The sequence below is a fragment of the Crinia signifera genome, chromosome 1, assembly GCF_055691185.1.
Source record: "Crinia signifera chromosome 1, ASM5569118v1, whole genome shotgun sequence".
Taxonomy (NCBI): Eukaryota; Metazoa; Chordata; class Amphibia; order Anura; family Myobatrachidae; genus Crinia; species Crinia signifera.
In genome coordinates this window covers 351515627-351543524 of record NC_139217.1, presented here as the reverse complement: position 1 = coordinate 351543524, position 27898 = coordinate 351515627, and the positions used below count along the sequence as shown (strand labels likewise).

The 27898-nt window shown below is 44.7% G+C and overlaps 2 protein-coding genes across 2 annotated transcripts in view; one reads left to right on the top strand and one right to left on the bottom strand.

Annotated features, from left to right (window-relative positions):
- C1H12orf43 (chromosome 1 C12orf43 homolog) overlaps positions 1–4879 on the top strand; it is a 53310-nt gene extending 48431 nt beyond the window's left edge. Inside the window, exon 6 of the mRNA XM_083147568.1 lies at positions 2838–4879. Within this exon, the coding sequence (XP_083003694.1) occupies positions 2838–3138 (301 nt within the window). The 3' untranslated portion in view covers positions 3139–4879. The remainder of the gene's footprint in view (positions 1–2837) is intronic.
- HNF1A (HNF1 homeobox A) lies at positions 2409–27887 on the bottom strand. The gene is made up of 9 exons (XM_083147557.1): positions 27309–27887; positions 17691–17890; positions 17387–17573; positions 14812–15020; positions 14433–14732; positions 14027–14215; positions 13832–13953; positions 13533–13647; positions 2409–3603 (listed from the first exon to the last, which is right to left on the bottom strand). Exons 1-9 carry the CDS (start codon positions 27626–27628, stop codon positions 3476–3478), a joined length of 1770 nt encoding a protein of 589 aa, XP_083003683.1. The 5' UTR covers positions 27629–27887; the 3' UTR covers positions 2409–3475.
- Between the last annotated feature and the right edge of the window lie 11 nt (positions 27888–27898).

Here is a 27898-nt window from a genome sequence, read left to right as displayed (position 1 = left end):
AATGTACAGAGACATCCTGGATGAAAACCTGCTCTAGAGTGCTCTTGACCTCTGACTGGGATGACAGTTCATCTTTCAGTAGGACAACAACCATAAGCACAGCCAAGATAGCAAAGGAGTAAAGATTCCTATGCTGCATACTTTTTTCCTAATTTTTCTTTTTGCATCTTGGATCGTGTATAGGGCCTAATAAAGCGATGGTTATAGTTTGGATTTTGTATTCAGTGGAGTCATTTTTTGCTACTGCGCTTGTGTTGTGATGGTCTAGCGATGATAGTCACAGGATTTATTTCGGTACTTGTTTCCTAGCACGGCCACACCGATTTGCATCGGGGTGGTCGTGTCGGAAAAATTGCGTCGGTCGCATCGCATGCGATGCGATCGACTCGATTTTTACATTGAATCCAATGTGAATAGGGTCCCTGGGACCCTATTTTACATTGGATTCAATGTAAAATATTCCCCAGACCCCCAATTTTACCCCCTCAACGCCGCCACCCCACGATTGACGCCAACCCGAAGCGTGGCGAGCCCGCGAGGGGCGGCGGTGCGTGTCCTCTGACCTTTTTATACCCCTACTATCCACGTCGGCGTGGAGTTAAGAATATAAAGTGTGGCGAGCCCGACGCGTGGCGAGCGGACGCGTATAACTTCACAGGTATACGCGTCCCCTCACGGGGCTCGCCACGCTTCGGGCTCGGTTGCTCGCTGCGCTCGCCACACTTTATATTCTCAACTCCACGCCGACGTGGATAGTAGGGGTATGAAAAGGTCGGAGGACGCGCACCGCCGCCCCTCGCGGGCTCGCTGCGGTCGCCACGCTTCGGGTTGGTGTCAATCGTGGGGTGACGACGGGGCCATATACAATGTGAAATGGGTCATATTGGCCCATTTCACATTGTTTCCTATGTGAGATGGACTTAATCAAGTCCATCTCATCTTGTGCCATTATAATGGCACAAGACCGACGCGATGCTCCCGATTTCAATGTTAAAAAATATTTTACCTTGAAGCCTATGGCAAAATCGCGGGCGTTGCGTCGGGGGCCATGTTAATGGCCGCGACCGACGCGATGCCCCCGATTTTGCCTTTGCCGGCAAAATGGACCTGATTTCAAAGGAAATCGGGTCCATCGCGGGCATCGTGTACCTTAACTTTAAGGTACACGATGCCCGCGATTGTGGCCGTTCTAGGAAACAAGTACCTTTATTTCAAGTTATTGACTCTCAGGTACCATTTGTGGGGTGATAACAGGTAGGTGGCTACTAAAATGCAGACTTGTTGACAACAATTTGGGAGAGTGCAACTGCCTTCAACCCCGTACACCCCTTGCTCCATGGACTGTTCTGCACAGCTATAGGGTTATTCAACAAGGGGATTATCGACTGATATGCTTCCAATGGTTGCGTCTTCCTGCTCAAGTGTCGAATCTGCAATGCCTCTATGAGATGCCTCAATACAAATCTGGTACTGCACCGTTTGTATATTTCCCAAAGCCGCTGTGTACAAATTTGCAACAGTGGATCCATTTGCGCACATCTCTGAATTAGGCCCATAGTGTACCAGGGGGGTGATTCTGGTTGAGTCGCCCTGTTGCGAATTCGCAATGGGGACCAATGTTGGCAGCCTGCACATAATAGCTTATGCTCCTGTGCAGGTCTTCATTGCGGGCGCCCTCTGAGATTTAGGAGCTCGCAGCGGGTATGGGGCATGCAGGGTGCGTTTCCTGGGCATATCCACGAAAAACAAGGTGTGCGCCCAGAAAAATGCTGGGCATCTCAATGCAAACAGAGATGGCGACCTGCCTTCCGGGGGTGGGTGGCTGACATCCCCGAAGTCAGCTGACCGCCCTTTTCTCGGAGCAGGGCGCCGCTAATCTAAGTCACCAGAGAGTAATTTAGATTAGCAAGTGCTACAGAAATCATTCGACGGTCGGCGACCATTGGATGATTTTGGATGGATGTTATGCAAATGGGTGTTACACAAACCGTCCATATGACGTTGCATATGCCACGGATCACTCTTGCAGGACCTGTCTCTCCTTTTTCCCTAGAGTGTTGTTCTTTTTCAATGTTGCTGAATATTGCATTTTTTTTACTTATAGTATACTAGGCACTTGGGGCTAAGTCACAAAGTCTGTGCATGTGGACACAGCTGTATATGAACTTGTAACATGATCTTCTAATGAATGTGTCCATGTCTGTGAGGAGTGTAGACATGTCTGCCTTGCACAACTTGTTTAACCCTTTGAGTGCCAAGTGAATTTGTCAAAATTAGGTGCAAAAATTGCCAAGCAAACATTTGTATTCCTCATAATGACTTGTAATGTTTACCTTTATATAGGAAATATAATCTTTTTATTTGAATTTATATAACAAATGTGAGCGAAGCTGGTATTTTTTGAGGATATTTTACACTCAAAGGGTTAATCGATCTATTTTCTGAATAACACAATTAACATGTAACTTGTATTAGCATATTTGACCTGCAGTTTATATGATACAAACACATAAGGGCTATGGAACAACATTTATTCTGTTTATTGTTCGGTTTGTTATACTGTATAAAGTGCAATATACAATGGGTAATGCTATATAAATAGTAGGTTATATACATAGTTATTTTCTGAATCAAAATTACTTAGGTCTGATACTTTTATGCCAAACACCTGCAGTTTTATTTTAAAAAAAAGTTAGTTTAAGAGATGAATGTCACCCATGTGTTTCTAGCATATATTCTACTTTTGATAAAAAAAAAATCTATCCAGTTTTTATTGGAAATCCTTGGGGACAATGGATACGGGGCTGATAACATGTCCTTCTTTTTGTGTCTGGCAGTGAGGACAGCGAAGAGGAGAAGCAGCGGAGGTTCTGCGAGGCTGCTGTGTCAGGTTTAGATATTCTTAAAGAGAGCGCACTGCCACCAATCCCAGGGAAGAACTCGGACACAGTCTGCGATAACCAGCTTAAAAAGAAATGCAAAAAGAAGAAAAAGAAGAAGAAAAAGGAGGACAAAGGACCGGGTGATGAAATTCAATCAGATGTGCAGAACTCGACAACGGTGTCTGGGAAAAATGGGACTAAAAGGAAAAAAAAGAAGGTGGTATTGGAAAACGGTGATACACCGGGTGTGAGATAAGGGTGTGAGTGCAGCATCTTTACCATCGGGACTGCCCTGGTCCCTTGCAGACATAGGTACAGAAAATACAATTTTATATTGAGACAAATTGATTTAAAGGGATAAAGTCTTTAGTGTTATTAGCTTTTACTGCAGTCTCCTGCTCAGGTGCGTCCATTCCACAAAGCATGGTTCGTTCAGATCAATAAAAATATCTCCAGCTCTGGGTGTTGTTCATAGATCCTTGGCTCCTGCTACCTTTACCCTAAACATGGCAACTCTGCTTTGTGCTCCTCCTTTAATCAATGTGAGAGTCCAAGGTATGCAAATGGCCGCTAGAGCCCACGGCGTAGTCCTTTCATTGTGAGGAAGAGGTCATCTGCGAGGACATGTACGTGTCTATGTTGTTGTGTGATGGGCACAGGAGATGGCTGTGGCTCTCAGTGGTACTGGGATTCTGGTAGTGAACCAAGCTGACCGAAGACACTGTACCAGAAAGAACATCACAAGATCAGAATGTTAATATAGTCCAATATATTGTATATAGCTGATATTCTCCAATTTGTCATCATTTGTACATAAATGAAATCTGAAAAAAATTCTGTTTCATGTGCAATACTGTGTTGTAATGACATAAGCATATCTTATTATACTGAGCATTTCCTAATGCCGTGAATGAGGCTGCTGGTATCGCATGGTAAACCATATTATTATATTGCAGGCTATGGTGTTTTTTTTGTGTGATAGAAACATAATCCTCAGAAGACTTTTGTCTGAGCTATCAGTTTTCCGGTAACATAGCTCCTTACACATCTCAGCTGCATCTCCATATCACATGGGATAATCCAGCTATTTGTTTCACCACCTGATACTCGGGTAGGATAAAGGTAAAGGCCAACTCAGAGTATCAGGCAGCTACATATGTGTCCTCATACACCTCTCTTGCACCATATGGCGCAAGACACCTGGGGGTCTACTTATTCATGGTGAGTGTCACTCATACGGAGCTACCTTTATTTAATTTTTTTCTTCTACCTTGCTACTTTTCCCTTTATTCTGACTTTTTTGGCAATCTTGCATCATATTTTGCAAATAGTGTGTTAGAGGCCTAATAAAGCATGGATTGCTTATCGGAAAATTCGTAGTGGACTAAAAGCAGGAATCCGCCACCCAGGCAGATCCATTCGCAAAAACCAAACCATCTATCCATTTTGCCACCTCCGCCAGTCTAGGGCTTCCACTAATCTGCTCAAGATCCAGGCTGGAAGGGTCATCGCTAGCATCAGAGACCTACCTGAAAAATGTCTGTGCACGCCTTCATTTTCACAAACGCCTAGAAAACACCATGTCTCCGGTGCCTATACGCCGGCTTATTGGCAAACTGCGGCTACTCTGTGACATCTGTGCATATGGATATTTTGGTACTTGTTTCCTATCTGGGCGCCCACGATCATAATCGCGGTCATCGGGGGTTATACTATTATATTCTCACACCACGCCCTAGTGGATAGTAGGGCATGAAAAGGTCGGAGGACGCGTACCGCCGCCCCTCGCGGGCTCGCTACGCTCGCCACGCTTCGGGTTGGCGTGGATCGTGGGGTGGCGTTAAAAATTTGGGGGGACATTTAAGGGTTAATGGGCTCTGTGGCCCATTTAACATTGATTCCTATGGCCAAATCGGGTGGATTGAGGCATTTAACAGTAAAATCGTGGCCATCGCGCCTTTTAACATTGATTCCTATGGGAAATCGGGAGCATCGCGTCGCGGGCATCGCGGGTACATTTATGGCCGGCCGCGACGCGACCGACACGATTTTCATGTTTAACATTGGTTTCAATGGGAAATCGCGGGCATCGCGTCGGTCGCGTCGCGGCCATACATAAATGTACCCGCGATGCCCGCGACGGGCGCCCAGATAGGAAACAAGTACCGATATTTTTCCGCTATTTGGGCCTGCATATGCATAATGCAAATGCAGCGCATGTGCAGTCTTTCGATAATCCCTCGATTTTATGAATTCTTTTGATTTAGCGATCCATGCTGAATTAGGCACAAGGTACGGTACTTATTTACAGTTAGTGTTTTGGTGTTGCTAATGGGGCCTACACACGGGGAGATTCTGCTGAGCAATGTAGATCTCTGCACAGCGATGTGTCCGCGCTTTGTGCTGAGCGATCTGACAGGACTAGTGTTCGATGAGAACACTGGCCCTGACTGGCGATAAACTAGATCAGGGGTAGCCAACTCCAGTCCTCGAGAGCTACCAACAGTTAACGTTTTCCAGGTCTCCTCACAGAATCACAAGTCAAGTAATTAGCTCCACCTGTGGATCATTTATAATGTGTCAATGAGTAATGAATACCGGATGTGCCCCAGTTAGGTGATCTAGAAAATGTGAACTCTTGGTAGCACTCGAGGACTGGCATTGGCTACCTCTGAATTAGATTTATCTAGCATGCTGGATATTAATTGCCAGGCGATAGCGACACGTGGGGCCAGGCGTCACTATTGCTATGGCACCTACACACAGAGCGATGTAGGTGCATTCTCTAAGCAATCCAGTAAGATTGCTTAGAAAATGCCCTGAATTCGCCTCGTGTTTAGGTCCCTTTCATAGAAATATTAATAGAGGCTATTTTGCATGATTTGAGGATAAGATTATATGGGCATATCTGTACTGATAGTTTAGGTATTTGTGTATTAGTACGGCGCCCATTACGCAGTGTAGCGTTCCCGCCCGTTCGCACCTAGCCAGAGCTTACGTAGTTAGCGTAGTCAGTCAGGTGTCCCTGTTACTATCAGCGTTGTGTTCCCGCCCGTTCACAGCCAGCCGGAGCTTACGCAGTTAGCGTAGTCAGCCAGCGCTTATTACATTATGTGGGCACCATTGACCATTTAAACCTGGCTGACATGACAGGTGTGAATGTGTTCCTGAAACACCCCCACTATCCACCCCCATGCGTTACGCGTCCTCCCGACCTTTTCATACCCCCACTATCCACGTCGGCGTGAAGTTGACTTCATAAAGTGTGGCGAGTGCAGTGAGCCACCGAGTCCGAAGCGTGGCGAGCCACACTTTATAAAATCAACTCCACACCAACGTGGATAGTGGGGGTATGAACAGGTCGGGAGGACGCGTAACGCGTGCGCTCGCCATGCTTCAGGCTGGCATGGATAGTGGGGGTTTGAAATGGACGCATTTGCCAGATTATTCCCAAACCGATGGACAATAAGTGAATTTTGCAGTTTAGGTACTGTGTCCGTAAAGCGGAATACTTTCTCAATACTAAGTACTTAAATACACTTAAATACACCAGGTATAATTAGTACACGAGACTTGGTATAAATTTGCATGGCGCAGGGAGCCGGGGATGGCGGCAGGCAGGGAGATGGAAGCCTCCCTGCCTGCGCCGGAGTCTGTGTGGGGGGGTAGGGGGGCTCCCATGGACACAGGCAGAGCTGGCAGGGGCACTGTGTAGGCTGACTACGTAGGGCTGCCGCAGAGTCACTATGCTGACTATGCTAGGCAGCCGTTGGGCTACACTGACAACGTAGCATAGCCGGGCGCTGTGATATTACACAAGTACCATAGTTTATTATGTGACCTAGTAATTGCAAATGGAGAACAGGGGAGCTAGTGTTAAATGTCACCATCAACTGCCCCCACATTGTTTTAATGATACTAAATGTGTACACTCATTGGAAGGTTATAGGATACTCTGACTGCCCACTCCTGAGCGAACGCCATGGTGACTATACAAGTCACCGAAGGCACCCGCACAGAAGCCCTGCATATGCAAATATGAGCAGGGCAAACAGGCCGGGGACCAAATTAATTAGAATCGGGCCCTTTATTCTTATTGCCAACTTGCACCAGCCTTATCTTATGTGTAAACAATGTGTATAAAAACAAACATATTTATTCATATGTATTATTCTGCATAGCCCACAGCGGTCCTCTTGGCCGCACTGAACTTAGGTAAAAATGTCCAATCCCATTCCAGTTCGTCTACTCCCCAGTGTTTGGTTCCTGTGCATGTGCAGTGTGAAAAATCGCACAATTCATTTCCCAAATAGACCTGTGCTCAACCCTGCATCAGCCTTATGATATTCAGTATATTGACACTATCAACTACTGAGCATCATAAGACAGTCTTTAGGGGCCCATTTATCAAGTAATATTTGCGGCTAAATTCCCGAAAATTAACCGCAAATATTAAGTATCACCTAAATGTATTAAAGGGGAACCGCAGCAGGAATCTCCGATCCCTGCTGCGATCCCCCCTGCAGCGCCGCCGGCCGAATCCCCCATAGGTTTCTATGGGGGATGCGAAGCTGCCCGATCTATCAACATCGGGCAGCCCGTCTTCGCACCCCTGGGCTATCGCCATCCTGATATGGCGATAGCCCATTGTAGCCTATGGGCTATTTCACACACTCCGGCTCCTGCCAGGCGGCAAAATCCAGCACGGCCAGAAGCCATGCATAGTAGTTACTAATGGACACGATTGTGTCCATTCAGACAGGATGGCACCACTGGAAGGGACGGCTGCCGGGCTGTTGCCATCCCCTCCATTCTAAACTGCTGTGTTTTCGCCGCCCGGCAGGAGCCGGAGTGTATGAAATAGCCCTATGGCTACACATCGCACTGCCCGAGCAGCGGGGGGTCAGTGCGTAACCGCGCATGCGCAGACCCCCCGGCTACCGGCTCTGAGCATCGCAGGGATGGGCTCTTTTCGGAGCCCTGCGCCCTGGCAGGTGATACATTCAGGTGAAATTATTGCATTTTAGAATGCGATCCTGGGCAGTAATATTCCATCCAAATCGCGTTGTAAATGCGATCAATGGTAAATGGGGGCAATAACCTCAAAAAATGGTGTATATAATCCACAGGATGTGTTCCCTCCAGCAGGGCACACATAAGGGAGATACTGTACATCCCTAACAGGGAATCGCCATCTCCTCTTCTCTGCATCTTTAAGTAAATACAAATAACAACAGTGTCGTTGTGTAATTAATCATACAATCATCAACTCGATGGTATGGCATCCACATATAGCAAATATAAAAATGCTAAATATTGTGTAATACTATTTATTGCTGATAAGTTATAAACCAAAAAAATGCAATAAAATGTAATAAATACAAAGTAACCAGCAGGATGAACACATTACTAGAAAGGATGGAGAACTGGATGTAAAAACAGTTCTCAGACAGCGCTTACAAGGTTTTTTTTTTTTTTTTTCGTTTTCTTTAACTTGGGTATTTTTATTAGAGAAATTTTGCATTATAAAGTATGCAGAAAATTGCGAATACATAGAAACAATAATATGTAGGAGATCAGTTCTGCACATAAAACACAGACGTCATTGATACATTTTAAAATAAAACAAAACAAGGAAGAAAGAGAGGTAAAGAGGGGGTTGAAGAGAAATATAAAATTAACACAGGGTGAGGGTGATGCCAGTTGTGGACTCAACTAAATGGTAACCATCATAGTCACATATAATCAAGAATTATAGGGTGACTAAATATAAATTAAAGTGAAAAAAATAAAAAATGTGCGCATAAGATCAATTTCTTGGTTAACAAATACTGGATTAAAAGTAACTTAGCCCTAGGTCGCACTTATTAGTTTTTAACTTATCAGCAATAAGGAGTATTACACTATATTTTGCTCATTTCATTCTTGCTATACAGTATGTGGGATGCCATATCCATCGAGTTGACAAATGTATGTTTAACTACACAACGACACCATAGTTATTCATATTTACTTAAGAGAAGAGGAGATGCCCATCCCATGTACGGTATCTCCCTTATGTGTGTACGCTGTTGGAGGGAAAACGTTCTGTGTATTCTGTACACCAATTTTTAGGGAATTTGTTGTATGTAAGGAGGGGTCACCACTGTTTTGTGTTAGCCACCATAAGCTGCTCAATGTGTATGATCGGATATTCTTACTTGCATTTCTAATCTTTAACCTCCAGTAGGGCTCTCAGTGAAGTTATAATAGTGCATGCAAAAACACTGTACACTGTACCTTCCAACTGTCCCAAACAGCGGTTAATTAGTGGCAATTATCAGACTGACTATAGGCATGCCTTGTATGATCTACAGCAATTTTGTCAGGACAGATCTATCTAGAAAGCTGTCCATCCACTATACTAAGTGCTTGTACATTATATTAATACATTATGAAATTATAATTCAATGGTAATGTATAATATACAGTCTTCCTTAAATATTGCTATGAGTTAATATTCAGCAGCAGTTTTACACAAGCTTTCAGTTTGTGCCGCTAAAGGGGAATTTACCAGTTCATGGCGTTGGCAGCCACTAGGTGGCACCTAATGAAGCAATTCAAATGTTGCTCCAAGCGGGAGCAGCTGCCGGCATTTCAGCTTGCAGCCTCTGGAGCTGGTGAGGTGAAATAAGGGGAAAATGCCCTGTTTTTCTCGTCATGCCCAGTACTGTGGTCAGATTTAACCATTTTATGTCACTAAACTCTGTTGGGTATGACGTGTGTGTGAAAACAAAAAGTAATTGTACACAGCATTACTCCTCAGGGAGTGCTACAGTATCCCATTGGTATGACAGGTGTGAAAACAAAACATAATTGTACCACACTTGTCATACCAATGGGATATTTAGCCCTTAGCAGCCTATCCAGGGTTGCACTTGCCCATAGAGATACAGGGGACACCCCAGGTAGGCCACAACCCCTAGAGGCCCACCTTCTCTAGGGATCAGATTGCAGGTTGTGCACGTGAATTATGCTATATCCAGAGGTCACCTTATACTGCACAGGACTATGGTGTCTTCTACAGTGCATTCCTGTTATTAATATGGTGCATTATCAGGTATGCACTAGCAGTATTTACTATGTATATTAATGGGCCTAGCCCATACACTTTCTACTGGTTAGGCAAACCAATGTGGCTGCTGGCCGTACCCCCTCTGAAGACTGGCAACACCCATAAATATGGCCCCAAACCACTGTATAACCCTGTCACATATTCCTTTTAGCACACATTTTTTTATAAAGATGTACCCCTATATGAAGGGCAGTGTCTGGGCTGCACCTATTGCGAGATATTGTGTTTCTCCAGAGGAGCTGTCTGGTCAGGATAGGGACACAGTACTGCGCTCTAGAGGGGATCGCCACAGGGGAGGGTTTTTACTCCCCAGCTTCGGCAGAGGAGATGTTAACATGTTGCGGCTTCCTGCTTCACCTGGGTAAAGAGGTGAAGCACAAAGCATTATCTTAAAGGGATAACACATCTACCAGAGGATCTGTTTGAATAGATATATCCACTGTCTTAGGCCCTTTTATATTTTCTAAGGCTTGCGAATTATAACTTTAATGGTGCGACTCTTGAAGACATGTTACTGGAATAGTTAGACAATAATAATAATGTTATTTATGTAGCACTTTTCTTCCAATAAGACTGACAGGTCGTATTCAAATGTTTTAGCACCATTTTATCTGAAACATCCCTCCAGTGGATGTCAAGACAAAATCCACCAAAGGTCCACCGTTTGAGCGCTCAAAAGAGACATTCTGCGACGCACCAATTAGTTTCACATATCCGCTAGATCTGACCCTAATAAGAGCAGTCCGCACAATCTCCCCGTGATCTCACATCACTTTAGACAGGAGATTGCGTGTGATATGGCAATTAAATATGGCCCGTTGTGCTTTGCCTGGCCCTTACAGCACAAAATACAAAACAGTGGATATTATGAAATGCTCGAGTAAAGTCAGAGCCACAAGGCTGAAAGCCTGACCCTAGGGTGAATTTAGGGGGATTCCTGGTACTATTAATAGACCTCCATCTACAGATTGTAGTAATCGAGTGGGACAGAATCAGTGAGTAAGCCAATCTTGGAAACCATTTGCCATCTTACAGGTAGCCAGTCAAGGGAGGAGAGAATGAGTGTTATGTGGTTGGAACGGCGCACGTTGTGTAATAGCCTTACAGCTGCATTATATTTTGCTGGGAGACCATGGTAGAGGGTATTGCAGGAGTCTAGGCATGATGATGCAAATGAAGGTATGACTTTAGGCAGATCTTCTGAGGTCAGAGGTGGATCTTGTCAATGAGGACATTCATACAATGTTGTGGCTGTGGAAAGCTGCCCATGGATGGCAGGCAGAATGAATGGAATAGTGGTTGGGATTATTACCTCACTGCACTGTAGTAATAATACCCAATGTGTGTGGAGTTTACATGTTCTATCATGTTTGCGTGGATCTTCTCCAGTTTCTTACCACGCAACAAAAACCTACTGTTCATTGTCTAAAATTAACTCTAGTGTTATAAAAATAAAATGAAGCCTCTTTGACAAAGTACATAACTGTATGTAATGCTTTGGAATAAATAGACATGTTCTATGTTGATTGTATTATATTCCTCACTAATTTGAGGGATTTCTTAACATATATCTAATAAAAGTTACATTTTAAAGGATTGTGCCCCACCAAGGGAGACTTCTATATGTCCTCTCTTGGGCATATCTCTTTCCATAATAAATAGACATAGCCAGTGCAGGCGCTTTCATATACAATTTGGCCACCCTGATGAATGAAGAACACAGAGACTGAATCTGTTAGCAAGAAGACGATACCACAGCACATAGGAGAAGCCGCACACCACTGCTGAAGTAGGAAGTAGGGAAAGTACTATCCACTTATTCTCGTAATCACCCAGTCATTACGAATTATATCCACACCATACCGCCATGTCAGACAGGAGTTTAAACACTATTTTACTTTACATAATATCTTAACACTATTTTTATATTAAAATTGTGGTATAGATATTTGCATTAATACTCATATGGTTTTTTTGTTACTGCCGCACAATTTGTAACATCTCTAGTCAGTTCTTGTATTACAGTTTACCCTAGGGTGGGTTTGTGTCCATGCAATATTAACTTGTCTTCACCTACAACAGACCCTTGTTGTGCCATTGTACTTGGCTTTATTACATATGTTGTGAGTCCTGACGATGATCCTTATGGGACTGAAATATTGAGATGGACATTATGCACTTGATGGCTCTTATTTGAATAAATACTTGTTTTTCTTGCAACTAAAAAACTGGTGAGTGCTCCATTTCTCCAATTTCTATATTTAGTACTTCGGTACTGTGGATGTAACATCCTATGTGGATGAGAGTGTCTGGATTTGGTTTATGTGGCTCTTCCTAACTATCTATTTATTTTATTCTGGTTTTATACTGTTATGTGATATATGTGTGTGTGAGTGCTCTGATGAATAAAGAATTTAAATAAATAATAAAATAAATAACCTGCTGTGTCTATCGCAGGAGGTTATTTATTTAGTGCATACCGCCTGCTCCTTTTACTTCAAGGAGTAATATACAAGGGATTGGCCTTAAGCCTGTTCAAGGTACAGCTGTCTGCTGTGTTCTTTCAGCATCAGTTGATGCTACTTAGACATTAAAAGTGTTTTTCTTAAAGTTGTGGGCAAGATTTGGACAATCTTTCCTTCTCCTGATTTTCTTTTGGACTTGAGTCTCATTAGGGTCAAAGTTCCTTTTCTTTAGCACCTACATTCTGTTCCCAAGTATTTTCTCATGGCAATTGCTTTTCTCTGAGCTTTCTATCTTTGTATCAGCTCCGCCATTATGTCACGAGGCTGAAATAGTCATTAGTACAGTCCCAGCTATTTTGAAAATTGTTCTAGTTCTGCTATGAATCAGGAGCTGGTGGTGCTGTACTTGTGTCCTTACTTTTAGCATCCTAAGAATGTGGTACTCTGGATGTAGTTGTCTGCCTGTTGCAGGAGTTGCACCACTTAAACTCCTTGGTTGTTCTCTCTGACAGCCAAAAGATTAAGTCCATCTTCTGTTTGATCTGAACAGCAATCTGGTGGGTTTATGTTCTTTCCCGCTCCTTTTCATTCTGAGGCCAATCTCCTGTCCTGTTGAGTGTGGCTTGAGACATCCCACCATCTGTATTCCCCTACTGCAGAAGGAGAAAAGGGTATTTTTGTACTAACCATTAAATCCTTTTCTCCGAGACTGTAGGTGAACATAGACCAACCCCACCCATGAAAGCTCATTATTGGTTCTACTCTTCCCATCCAAATGTTCCTTTCCCTTGGAAGTGAAAAACTAAGATGCCTCTGGTTATAGGACAGATATGTGAATTTTCTTACAGTGACAAGTTTTCTAGTGGTTGAATATAACCCACTGCCCATAATACAGCTACCAAAAAAAGAAATGTAACTGCTATTAGGTCTCCAACCCCTTTTCATTATAATTCTTTACATATCCTAAAGCAAATTACTAGAACCAGAAATAATCTGTTATTCTGATTATTGTAATGTGGTATTACAGTACGTGTACTGAAAACTGTTTCTTACGTCTGACAATATTGTTACCTGAAGGACTGGAGGAAAGGCGGTGACTGGGAGCAAGGTGCAAGATGCTGGAGTCCTGATTCTGGAGTTGGGACCCTTGGGAATCACTCTGTGCACTAGAGTGTAGAGAATGGATCTGTTGAAAATCAAACATTGTCCTTGTTTTAGCCACTTTAGTAGATTTCACTACATCATTTTGCAGTGATTAGCAAAAAAAAAAAAAACCATTAGGAGTGTTGTCTAAAAAAGTCAACAAGTAATGACCAGAATTTACATGCAACATCATTTTGACTCTCTATATATTATTTATATCCTATTACCTGTTTGCTAGGGGTCAGACTAGTTAGTGTTCCCAGGTTAGACGTGTCTGTGATGACCATGGTCTGGGGGAAGAAACTAGCAGATGCATATTGGGCAACATCAGATTTGTGGCTGTAGAGAGCTGCAGAAAAAGGATAAGTGTTTAGAGTCTGGGTCACAATACCAATCTACAGGCTCTTGATTAGTTCTCTTACCATGTGGAGACTGAAGCTGGGCCATCGTGGCCATGAAGGGGTTCTGTGTCATATGACCTTGGACTTGTTGTACTAATGGCTGCTGGTGTGAAGGGTGGATTTGCTGGGAGAACTGTACCGGCTGCAAGGTGGTGAGACTGCTGCCTACGCTGTTTATCACAGGTACATTCTGAGATTGTGATGTAAGACCTGAGATAGAGATGAGCGCAGAGTTAATGTATTCGCATGCTGAAAATGGAACAGGTCACAGTTGCCAGTGAGATGTCCTCTACTATTTTAGCAACTGTTCACGCCATATTCACATCTCTGGCCATAAGTAACAAAGAATGTCTTCCAGGAAATGATGCACTTAAAATTGAGCTAATGCTTTCAGTTTGAAGCACAAATATGTCCAGGGTTTTCTTACCTATGACTAATGTTGACGGACCAGAATTGCTGAATGCTGCATCTGTGCCAATGGTCATTACGCTGGGGAGTGAAGCCATGATGAGATTTTGTGTCTGGCTGAAGGTGTGCTGTCCATGGTCCAGGCTGTGCAAGGCAGTTAGTGTGCTGACCGGTGGAAGAGAGCCACCTGAAGTTTGAACTAATTTACTGTCGCTACTCATAAGATTGTGACTGTGCTCCAGGCCAGAAGGAGATAGACCACTCTGGCTGGTCACCATCGAGGTCCCGCGCTCATTGATTGAGTCTTGCGTATACCGACCTGTTGTGACATAAAATAACTATATAATCTAAATGCAAGATAATCTACAGCTATTGTTAGGAGCACATACTCCACTTACCTGTTGTTTTGGATGAAGGGAGATCATGAGTCGGTAGGGCTGAAGTAGAACCTTGTTGACCGTTGTATGTGTCCATTGCGAGCTTGTGCCGAAATGCTTCCTCTTTGCGCCTGTTTGCAAACCAATTGTATACTCGCACTTCTGTTACCAAATTAGAGCCTAGCCCTTGTGCTTGTGATGGGGACACCCCTCTTTGCAGACACTCGGCCCTTGAAGGTACAGAGAAGAGAGTTAATTGACCAGCATATAAACACCTAAGAAGGCCACAGATACCTCATTGTCAAAAACGTAACATTGCAGAGAATGACGGCTCTGAAGCTGCTGCTTGATATACATAGGTTTCTGTTTTCCTATGACTAGTGGTGATGCTGGCCTCTACATATTTTATCTTATCATATTGACCGTTGTCTAGAAAGGATTGTCCACTATCCCTTCTTTGCTATAGAGCATTACTGCAGATTTGCAGAGCTGTACACATATGTGCCTGCATTTACACAAATCATCATCAACAAACTTGCATGCAAAATATTTACAGCCTAACAAGTATACCATTATTTTTGCACCCACTTTACAGTCCATAGTAGACCTAATAAACAAAATGAATCAATTTTTCAATAAGAAATAGAAAGGGAAGTCAGGGTGGACATGTTAAGGTTCATTCTAGCACCCTGCACCTTTTAAAAAACTGTGCAGTTCTACCTTGGTGGTTTAACTCTCTGCTATGGTGCTTCCAGCATACTCTGGTCTGTATTTCAGTGCTGAAATACAGATCAGGCTGTACTTTAAGTACCACACCAGAGAGCTACTCCCCAGATTGAAAAGAGGAACTGTATGGGTTTTGAAAGATGCCTTATTCATGGGATTTATTATTACAGGTAATATTAATAATAATCTTTTATATATTTTTAGAAATTGTCTGCACTGGTTAAAACGTGTTATCCCTTTATAAAAAGATACAGTCCTCCCCATTGGTGATTTTCAATATCTACCACTTACTGAATCAAGCACAGTCTGTGGTATCAGAGCTTAGACCTCAAAGCACTAAAATACCACACAGTGGGCCTTATTTTGGTTCATTCTTTCTGACAAAATCCTTCTTAGATGGACAAAACCATGTGCACTGCAGGGGGGCAGATGTAACATGTGCAGAGAGAATTAGATTTGGGTGAGTAATTTTGTTTCTGTGCAGGGAAAATACTGACTGCTTTATTTTTACACTGCAATATAGATCTCACTTTGAAGTAAAACCCCACCCAAATCTAATTCTCTCTGCACATGTTACATCTGCCCCACCTGAAGTGCACATGGTTTTGCCCATCTAAGAAGGATTTTGTCAGAAAGAATGAACCAAAATAAGGCCCAGTATTATCTGGGTATATCATCCTGATTTTTCCATGTCTCCTTTTAAATGCAATAGGGAAGGTAAATGGTACAGATATGTGTGCTATAAACTTCAACCTCCCCCCACCTGTACAAATGAAAAGGCAAAGAGAACAATGTTGCTGCTTCAGCTTGTCCGTTACGCTAACTGCTGTTTATTGCAGCTTTTGGCAAAGACTTTACAGAGAGCCCTTCTGTACAAACATTTGTATAAATGTAGGCCTTTATAAGATTCTTAATCATATGGAAAAACTTAAAAAAAATAGGTTCAGGATCCATATACCTCAACGGCAAAATTGGAAGATGTGTGAAGTATAAACATGCATGTTAAAACAAATGAGCCATGGTGCAATAATTTAATAGTAAAATGACCCAGTATAGCCTGGGTCACCACAGCCTGCCCTGCACCCTTCTGTCCACCCTTTGTTTCATCCTGCCCACAACTGCATTGTCCCACCCTTGCTCTGTACCTCCCCGCCCACTCATCTGCCTCCTGCTCTACATTGTCCCGCCCCATATCTTCATGCTCTTCAGCTGTGCTTTCCTGCTTCACTGCCCCGATTTGCCACTCCTTCCGGTGGCTGTATACTCCCCTACCATCTGGTCCTCCTCCCCTGCTAGAGTCTGCCCAGTCATCCCAGCAGTGGGCCAATTTTCTAACCTCTCACTGTGCATGCAGGTTGTAGACTGGACAGACTATAGCTGATTATCATATGGTGGTACATTTTGTAATGTGGTTATACAGAGGGGATGCGGTTAATTTCCCGGCGGTCGGGATCCCGGCGGTCGGAATCCCGACACTGGAATCCCGACCGCCGAAATCCCGAAACTTTCTCCCTCCGTGGGTGTCCACGACACCCATAGAGGGAGAATATAATAGCGTGCCGAGCGTAGCGAGGCACCGGGCCCGCTGCGTGGCGAGCGCAGCGAGCCCGCAAGGGGGGGCGATCCATGTCCCCCCCTTGTCGGGATTTCGGCGGTCGGGATTCCAGTGTCGGGATTCCGACCGCCGGGATCCCGACCTCCGGGATATCATATCGGATCCATACAGAGGATACTGATGTTAGATAGATCCTTAACTCTCAGTAGACCTATTGCTTACACTGCTGCAAATTTAGCATTCAAAATATTTCACTTAAGTCTCTTTTTCATTTTCACCAATTTGTGTTATGCACTCTTTTGCTTTCCTATTTACCTGTTACACTCCTCAACAAGTGCTTCACGCTCCTCTTTGCTGGGATTCTTCTGACGTTCGTAAGCCTGAAACAGGATATGCTGTGAGGCCGGACCCCACTTAAATCGATTTCTTCGCATTTTCTTATTTGGCACATCATCACAGGAGATGTCATCTGTCATCAGGGTCTGTCCAGCATGGGTGAACTCTGTTGCCAAGAAAATAGACAAATACAAGAGGTCATGTGTCTTGATGCCAGCTTATATGACCTGTACATATTGGTCCACAAAGGAGGGCCCAAATCTAGTGCCATGATTATACTTACGCTTGGCGATTTCTCGTTGCTTGCCCACATACCACGTGTACAGGGCTGCACGCTTTTGGGTTTTCATGGGTGTGCCCTTGTTTAGGTGCTGGGATAGATGAGACTGGTTGAGCCCTGTAGTGTCCACCACTTCCCGCTGTGGGATATTGTGCTGCTGTAAGTAAGATTTTACCAGTTTGGCCACATGCCATGGGTCCTCCCTAAAAGGTGAAACATACACATGAACATACACAAAGAAAGAGGGCACAACAATTGACTGCAGTGTTTCGGGTATTTTGGTAGCGTCTTTAAAAATATACAAAAATATATATTAATTAGTATCATGTGCACTGCAGGTGGGGCAGATGTTACTTGTGCAGAGAGAATTAGATTTGGGTGAGTTATTTTGTTTCTGTGCAGGGTAAATACTGGCTGCATTATTTTTACACTGCAATATAGATCTCACTTTGAAGTAAAACCCCACCCAAATCTAATTCTCTCTGAACAAGTATTTACTCATCGTCTGATGATGAGTAAATCTCGAAACGTTGCTGACTAGACAGCTGTGTCTGTGCCTTATTCATTGTCGCTGTTGAGACCGACGAGTGCCTCCTCTATTTGTTTCTATATTCTACGGTACATGTCGTTTGGACAGACATCGGGGCAAGCTGCTGGTATGATTTAGAGTGCCTTCTCATTGACTATATATATAAAAGGGAGGAACCTCTGTCTTAGTGGTATTTAATTTAGGGCCAGTGATCAAAAGTCTAACAGGAGATTGATGGTTGGCAACAATGACTCAGAGTTGGTGACAAACAGGAGGATGTCATTAGCAAGTAGACTTTATGGGTGGTACCCTTGATCATCGTATCCTATTGCTGAAGATAGAGGTGTCTCTTATGACAATGGTTCAATTGTTGGAACAAAAATGTCAGGGGAAATTAGACTCCCCTGTGACATTGATAGATAATCTATTGCGAAGGAGACCATTATTAAAGACCCTGGCTGAGGTCGAAAAATATGATAATAAACTTTAATCTAACAACCTACCATAGAACCCAAATATGCGTTGCAGGTGGGCCAAATGTAACATATGCGGAGAGAGTTACATTTGGGTGGGGTATATTGTTTCTGTGCTGGGTAAATATTGGCTGCTTTATTGTTACACTGCAATTAAGATTTCAGTTTGAACACACCCCAACCAAATGTAACTATTTCTGCACATGTTACATCTGCCCCACCTGCAGTGCACCTGGTTTTGCCCAGTTTGAGCACAAATTTTCCCTGCGATCAAGTCTGAATTAAGCCCCAGGTCAATGTCAAACATGCAGAGAACTTTGGGGGTAATTCAGACTGTAGCAGGCCGAATTCTCTCATAGCCGGTTGAATTCACTCCTCTGGGCAATGGTCGTGATTTGCGAATGTGCGAATATGCGCATGTGCAAACCCCCCGGAGGGAAAGCCTCCGGCGAGTATCACACTCACTGGGGTATTCGCTCCAGGAGGGGTGGACACAGGGGACCACTTAGCTTTTCATGGGTGTGCCCATAGAAATGCTGGGCGTACCCCTGCGAATGCAGGCGCGTTGATGCCTGCTTGGGATGGATAGCTAATGTCACATGACATCAGCGCCTGCCCGGAATTCGTCGGGAAGCGTACACTTGAAAAGTCAGTCCAGGCTGACTTTTCTTTCTGAACAGTGGAGAAATCCTGATTCCTCTCCTGTCCGGCGGCATGAGAGCAGCTGTGTATGCGAACACATCCACTTGCATGCTAGGGAGCGGATTGGAGCGCGGGCTGTGTTTACCTGCTCACTAGGCCGCGAATACACGCAGCCTAGCGGACAGGTCTAAATCACCCTCTTTGTCTTCTCTGGGACTATAGAGAGCATGAGAAGCAAGTTCCCAGGCAATATATGTCACTCCATAATGCTTAACGCTCTCCTAGCATTTTTAGGACGTTTTTCTGTGAATGAAATGGGATTGCACAGAGCTGTAAAAACAATAACCTTCCAACCCGGCTCTGCATAGCTTGCATTCACACGAACATTCTCTGAACTGTGAGAATGCCCTGTCACCATCCAGTTATCTCTCCAGCCATAAGTCTAGCTGCAATCAGAAGGTACCATATGAGTGCACATATGGATTTTCCCATTTATGGAGCTTGCACGGTGTGAATTCACACAAGATACCCAAACGTGTATATTCAACCAGGGCAGGATCTACCTTTAGGCAGCTGCCTAGGGTGCTGGGATCTAAGGGGGGCCACAGAGTCTGCCTATCACAAAATGAATGATGACTAACGGGAAGACAACCTTGTTGTACTAAGTGCAGGTGGCAGCTGCATTTGATGCCCCTCCACACTTTCACTTGAGGGGCTGTGGAGTGGGCATTGGTCTAGGGGCAATATTTTTAAGTTTTGCCTAGGGTGCTGAGAAGCCTAAAGGTGCCCACACACTAGAAAGATCTGCGATCGTAAAAAGTGCGCATAAATTAGCCTTAAAATCTTTTTTCCGTCCTGGACAAAAGATTTCAGGCAAGCGCACATCTTTACCAAAGATTTTTCTTAAGATCCCGTGTGCGTTCCTATGGATCTTTTGTTAAATCTTCTGATCTTTTGTGCATCATGTAAGATCAGAAGATTCAGCTAAAGATCCACGGGAGCGCGCATCGGAACAAAATTGGCTGATTTTCGACCGATTATCGGTAAACATCGGACGATATATCGGCCTAATTATCGGAAATCGGCCAATCGGACCAAAAATCGTTGTAGTGTGTGGGCACCTTTACACCAGCCCTGCATTTGACAGCATAGCGAGTTCCAATTCTATTCTCATAAAAATGTGGAATACTTTGGAAACTACAGATGAGATTTGATGTGAGCATTCTTCAACTATCTGCCTGGTGTGGATGCATCAGATGCAACCACACCAGGCTGGGCTTTCCATGACATGTTTACATCTGCTATGACCAGTCAGAAAGCCCACTGTGAGGCTTATACCCCTTTCACAACGGCCAACCTGCAATGACCCAGCATTTTTTAAATGCTGGGTCATTTTGCCGGGTGAAGCCTGACCCCAATTCACACCAGAAGCAAATTCCCAGGTTAAAGTTTTTCAACCTGGGAATTTGCCGAAAAACCCAGGTTTTCTGCGGTATGAAAGGGTCAACACGGGTCTTAAATCCCGGCACTTCGTCCCTGGACAAAAGCAGGGTCGGAGTGCTGGGATTTAAATCCATTGTTGACCCAAAGAAAAACCTGGGTTTTGCAGCAAATTCCCAGGTTAAAAATCTTTAATCCGGGAATTTGCTTATGGTGTAAAAGGGGTATCAGAGGGACCTCCTGGCCCCTGTGCTTCTTGTACAACTTTCAGACCGCACTCTAGACCCAGGTTATTGCCGTGTCCTTGCAGCACCAACACGGGTCGAGGTGCGGTCTGAAACGGCCACCACAGGTCGAGCAACACGGGAGTTCAACCCTGGGTTGACCAGGGTTTAACACGGCTCTTACCCATGTCAAGTGCAGTGTGAACGAGTGCCTGGGTGCACTGTCAGCTCCAAGTGCTGCCTCCTCCCAAGCCCCTGGTGACGCGTCACCGCTCAGCTCCACCCCGTGTGATGTCACTGGCACAGCAGTAAGCCGGGTCGGTGTCAGAGCTTTCAGACCGCATATGCCGTGTCGCACTGGGGTGGGACCCGTGTCCTAATCCCGGGTGCGAGACGGCATATGCAGTCTGAAAATGGTATTCGTTTTCTCACCCAGTGCCTGCCATGCTGCTGATCACGGCTGATCAGACAGTCCAGCTGCAACTTCTCACCCCACTGCTGCAGACATTAGTAGCTACTGGAGAAATGTAATAGAAGTCACCCTTACCTTGTAGTGTAAACCTAGGGGCTTCAAAGAGAAACAGCCACTGGGGAAATTTAGATTCCCAGTCGTGATGTTTTGAACATTGCTGAGCTGGTAATTGTGCCATAGGTGTATTTTTTTTTTTTTAAGTGGTTTCTGGGCTATTGCTGTCCTAGTTCCAGATTGTCTGTTTAATATTGTCAGAGATGCCATGAGCTCTTGGTTGTCTTTCAGATAAGCAGGTTTGTCCATCAGATACCATAGATTAATTAAATAGATGTTAAATAAATTCACATTCATATTCTCACTATTGAGAAAACTGGCGGCCCCATTAGCATATGTGTATGCCCAGCGTTTTATGAGGCCATGACATGGCCGACTGGGGCAGACAACTGACATCACCGGATGTCAGCTGCCCTCCCATTTCCTTCACATCGTGCAGGCATACAGTGTGTAAGGGTGCCTCAGACCACTCTTACATATGCGAATGATGTGGGCGTTCCCCTGCATGCTGTGAATGGATGTCTATTCAAAACATCCATTCGCAGCCAGTGCAAAGAAACACACCTTGCGAATGGTGGGCCGGTGTGCCACCATTCGCAAGGCGGGGTTAGGTTGACTCGCAAGGATGGTTATATACATCCAACAGAATTTAACCAAAATAATCCCCATAGTCCAGAATCCTGTACATTGTGAAGAGGGCCAACCCAAGAATTACTTAGTTCTAACGTGTGGTGAGAAAAGGATCTACATAGGTTGAAACAGTGTTTAGTACCTCGATTTGGAGAAAGGTCAGACCAGGAGGTTAGGTGTGAAACACGTATGACTGTATAACATCCAGTACCTTATACTGATGTTTTCACTAACTTTATCATTCACACCTACTTTACACCCCTATAACAAGATAAGTGTGAACATGTTCCTAACTGTTTTATCTCAGTTGAGAAATATAGTATGTGGTGGGTTTATAACTGAAGCAAGCTTCATGTGATATGGGTGTGCTGGTATTTGGTCACATAGTCCAAAGTAACCAAGTTGATATTCAAGCTACATGCTAATGGTTGCCGATGTTCAGACTTGGCTACTGTACTGTTAGCTGCTGTAGGAGAAGGTTTAATATTAGGTTACAGGTGGCCAAGTTACGGCTAGTGGAAATAATAGCAACAACTGAGAGGGGAGTAGAGGAAGGCACTGGGTAGAGTGGACACTGGGGTGTGAGTTATACCAACATGTTGGGCAATCTAACTCCCTCCTATGGCGAACCTGGTCCAGTGTTCAGACCCACTGCACTGTGCAATGGCATGCAGGATCGCCAGCAGCTGCATAAATCTCCATCTAGGACTTCGGGGAGAGAGGGCAGTAGTGTGGGCAAGATGGGTCAGAGAGTGAGCAAGATGGGGGCAGCCAAGGTAAAAAGCTGGGTCTTCAACCACCAGTATATGCATGCATATATGTATGTACGTATGTATGTGTATGTGTATAACTATATACAGATATATCCAGTGCTATTTTTCAGCAGGAACTCTAATTAAATATGACATCATCAGGAACTGAAAATGTACTTTCCATAAGATAAGTTTTATTTTTAAAGTCACCTGTGAGTGCCTTTGTTTCTAAATACAATATATACATCTATCTCTCCCTCCCTATCTCTATTATATATGGTTTTTTTTTTTATTTAATTGATCCACCCGCAGACCTGGAGTTCCTGAACCTATTTTTCCCTATTTTTCTAGAAAAATAGTACTGGATATATCTACCCCATGTGTGTCAACCCCTTTAGAATGTAAGCGCTCACAAGCAGGGTCTTCTTTCGTCATCTGTCCTTCCTTCTCTTATTTAAACTATCTTCTACTCCATAGTCCCTTCCATGGCATCAAGGGGGGATTCAGGTTGGCTAGCAAATCACATTCGGTTTTCTAAAAACATGTGCACTGCAGGTTTGGCAAATGTAACGTACAGAGAGAGTTAAGGCCCCCATACACTATGCGATTTTGGGACGATTTCATCCGATTTCGGCACTTTGTGCCGATAATCGGGGGAAATCGGCCCAAAATCGTAGGTGTGTGATATCTGATCCGATCCGATGCGCGGTCCCGTGCGCATCGGACCGGATCAGGGAGGTCGGACGGTCTGTACATACGATCACGTCCGACCTCCCTGTATGCATATGCCTGCCACCTGACAGGCATATGCATGCAGACACCGGGGCAGCGGGTCCCTGAGCACCGGCGAGTGCTGCTGACTGACCTGGCCGGGCGGTGGTGGGTGCGGTGAGCGCTGCTGACCTGGCCGGGCAGTGTACTTACACATAGCAGCAGCGGGGACAGGCAGCGCAGTGGCGGCTATTATATTTTTAAAATACTTGTCAAATGACCAGCCGCTCTCTGATTGGCCGGAGAGCTCTCAGCCAATCAGAGAGCGGCCGGTCATTTGACAAGTATTTTAAAAATATAATAGCCGCCACTGCGCTGCCCGTCCCCGCTGCTGCTATGTATAAGTACACTGCCCGGCCAGGTCAGCAGCGCTCACCGCACCCGCCGCCCGCCCCCACCACCGCTGGCCGCCGCTGCCCGCCCCCACCACCACCACCGTCGCCGCTGCCCGCCCCCACTACTCCTCACCGCCCTGCAGCTCCCCGGGGTTTTTTTTACATGGGATAAATCGCATGCGATTTATCCCATGTAAAAAATGGCACATCAAGTGCCAAATTGTATGTGAGCCTCCCGGGGAGCTGCCGGGCGGCTCGCAGGTAAATTGGGTCCGACTTGTCCCTAGGACAAGTCGGCCTAATGTATGGGGGCCTTTAGATGTGGGTGAGTTATTTTGCTCCTGTGCTGGGTAAATACTGGCTGCTTTATTTTTATACTGCACTTTCAGTTTGAACACACCCCACCCAAATCTAACTCTCTGCTCATGTTACATCAGCCCCTCCTGCAGTGTACATGGTTTTGTCCATTAGCAAACCAAATGTGCTTTGCAAACCAAACGGAATCACCCTAATACTTATTTATTATCTGCTAATTGCAGCTATCCATATACTATTTAGCATACCTCCCAACATTCACAAGAATAGGTTCAGGATGTGCCTGAGAAAACGGTGTGGCAATTGTTGAAGGGAGCGTGGCCTCATGGGGTGCCGCCCACGCAGCCCAAGGCCCGTATTCCACCACTATGGGCGCATGACCAATGCTGTGTAAGCTGCTGGCCATGCCCCAGCTCCTCTGCCTTTCTGAATAGATGCTGTGCGCATACGCTCATCGTCTATTCCCTGCTGTTCTGCTCAGAGAAGCGGCAGGCATGCGCGACTGGCCCAAAAAAACTGGACGGTCCTGCGAAAAGCAATACAGTTGGGAGGTATGTCTTTACCAGGGCTTAAAGTAGTAATAGTATATCTCATGTGATCCCAGACAAGGCTCCTTAGTGCAGTACTAGCAATCTAGATGCTCCGTTCTGATGCGCACGGGACTGCGCATCAAATCGGAGCTCAAACGCACATCATTTACCAGTTTTCATCTGATTTATCAGCCAGGTGCATCATAATCAGATAATATCGTGCAAATCGTATGTGTATGGCCAGCTTAAATCAATGTTTTCTTGCTTTGCTTATTTGTGTACTATAACTGGGGGCTGCGGATGCCTTTTGGCACTATATAAATAAAGGATAATAATAATATATCTGCATATGAGGAGGGCACAGCATAGGGAGCACACTGCAGACTCACCCCAACCCACCAGTACACAGTGTGCCAAAACAGCCCCACTCCCAGCCCACTGCAGTGTCATCCAGCACCCCTGCTATCTAACCCCAGCCCGCACTAGTTAACTTTCTATTTTCGACACATACAGTGAAGTTGATATCTTCAAGTCTAATAAAGAACAGGATCAGAGCACAAAGCAAAATAAATGGACACGGTTTAAACAATTTCATGATATGTATTATGACGAATCTGGTATTTTGTCCTGTAGGTGTATCTGCAATCCATATTATGCACAAATATACACCTGTATGCACACTGCCAACCCTCCCCCACCACCAAATGGTGATTCACTCAGCTACTGATACCAGCTTATCTGAGCACAAAGTCCAAGGTGTATGCAAACAATAACTGCTATGTACTGGGGATAGGTGTATACACATACACCAAGGGGCCACCTGTGCTCATGGGGGTCCTTTGCAAAACCTGTAAGCAGTTAGTCCAGTATTAAGATTAATGATACACTTAGCCTTCTTGTGTACTGTGAATCATTACTGCATGTGTGACTGTACACACCATTACAGAAATAAGTAAGTGCTTGCCGATAAAGCGATGGTCATGTTCTGGTGTGCAAGCTGCATCGGCACCTGGGTGGGTGACACTTAGCACCTACACTGCCCTTAACATCTACTTGTCTCTTCGCATCTCTCTTGGGGCACTGGTGATGCCACTCAGCCCCTTTTCCCATCCTTAGAGGTCATTTCTAAGGGCGTTTTCAACTCCCTTTTGTTCCATGAACAATAAGTAACCCAGTTAGTTAGTTATCAACTCAGAGGAAACAAGAGTCTGGTTGATAATTTATAGCACCTTAACCAATTTAAATGGAAAGTTCATATGAAGAGATTTGTATCTCAGTAGACCCAAAACGTACAGACACGGGCTTTCTCTGTTCATTCTGTGGCCGTTGTCAGAATGGGACTGGAGTACTTTGCTGCTAGGCTAACCAAGGAACAAAGGGCATACTGCAAATGGACCAGGTGTACAAGGATTTCATGTATAGAGGTAAGAGTGGGCACCGCAGGAGATTCTGACTCGATATCCCTATTAGACATGGGAATTTCGTAAAGCAAAAGTCTGTAACCTATGACGTTTGCAAAACCTGAAACTGCTAGCTACTTATTCAGGAGAGGGATTTAGTCAGACGTATCTGCCCAGCAGAATGTTCTGCCATATACAGTCAGTCAAGCAGAACATTATTGTTTTGGAGTCTGTTGCAGCAGTATCGCTGTAATCTCAGTCCAAAGTAGCAGGAGAGTGGTTAATCATCATAGTTAATCATCACAAAAGGTAGAGGCCATTTGGTTTATAAATGCACAGATTATGGAGGGCCTGGATAATTAGTAACCAGCTCAGGCCCCCTGAGCCCCATTAATTAAGAGAACCCACAGTACCCGGAGGAGATTCAGCACAGGATCCACAGCACCATAAGGAGAGAGTAGGAGCCCAACTAGAAGGCCAAGAAGATCAGCATCAGCCAGAGAAGATCATCCCACAGTAGAGCAAGCCAGCAGGGAAGGACACAACGCCAAACCATGAGGAATGCATACAGATGGATACACAGGACTCTAAAAAGATGCGTTTGGGTCTAATCTTTAGGAACTAATATTTTTTTGCTGTACAGAAAAACCTGGATTAATTGCACCTTATAGAATAAGCAGAATTAACACTCCTACACCATAGAGACTTGCAACACTTGAGGGGAAAGGGCGTTAGGAATACCCGCTTTGCGTTATAACGTCTTTTCCTGTGAATTTTACCAAGGATACAGACAAACCCTGTTATATATGTCTGCGACTGTACACAGCAATAAATTCTAACACTTTCCATCTGGACGAAGAAAGGGTTTGTTTGTAGAACAGGTTCTGCATGAGCGGTGTTATTAGAAACACAGAGGGATTTAGGGTTAATAAGAAAAAGAAAAGAGAGAGCGCTGTGGGCCAAACAGAGCGGTGAAACTTGTGCGCAAAGTATGGAAAATAATACAAAGTGTAGGACAGAGTATTATGGAGAGTACAGTGTACATTGCCCTTACTGCAGCAGTCGTTCCACCACGGCCTTCTGATGAGCAGCCTCCTCCGGGCTTAGTCTCTCTAAATCCTTAATGATTGGTGGTGTGAAGTCCTCTCCATCTTCAGAACTGTCGTCTTCTGATAAGTGAGGCTCCCCCAGCCCATTAGGCAGGTGTACACAGTGATCACCGTCTTCCATGCTGCTCATGTCATCCAGGGGATCCCTGGGATATTGGTAATTGTCGCCATCGCTCAGAGCCTTAGTAAGAGTCTCCTTAGTGACACCTGACTCCAGTAAAGCCTTTAGTAGTTCCTGCTGTAAGTAACTAAGCTGAGACGCCATCCTCACTGTTACCTGCTACCACCTCACCATCCTGCGGTTGTAATAGGGATAAGCAGGCGTGAGCCCATGCTCTACCCACCTTCTGTCTCCTCCTCCCCCCAAAAATACTTGCTCTGCGGCCACAACCTGTAAGTGGTCACCCCCTGGACAGTCTTCACTGAGACATAGCAGATAAGGGACCCTTGTCTCTTTCTGTTTACATCAGAGCAGAGTAAATCCTCCAAGGTTCATATTTATCCCTGCGCTTCACAAGTTACTGAACTTTGGACC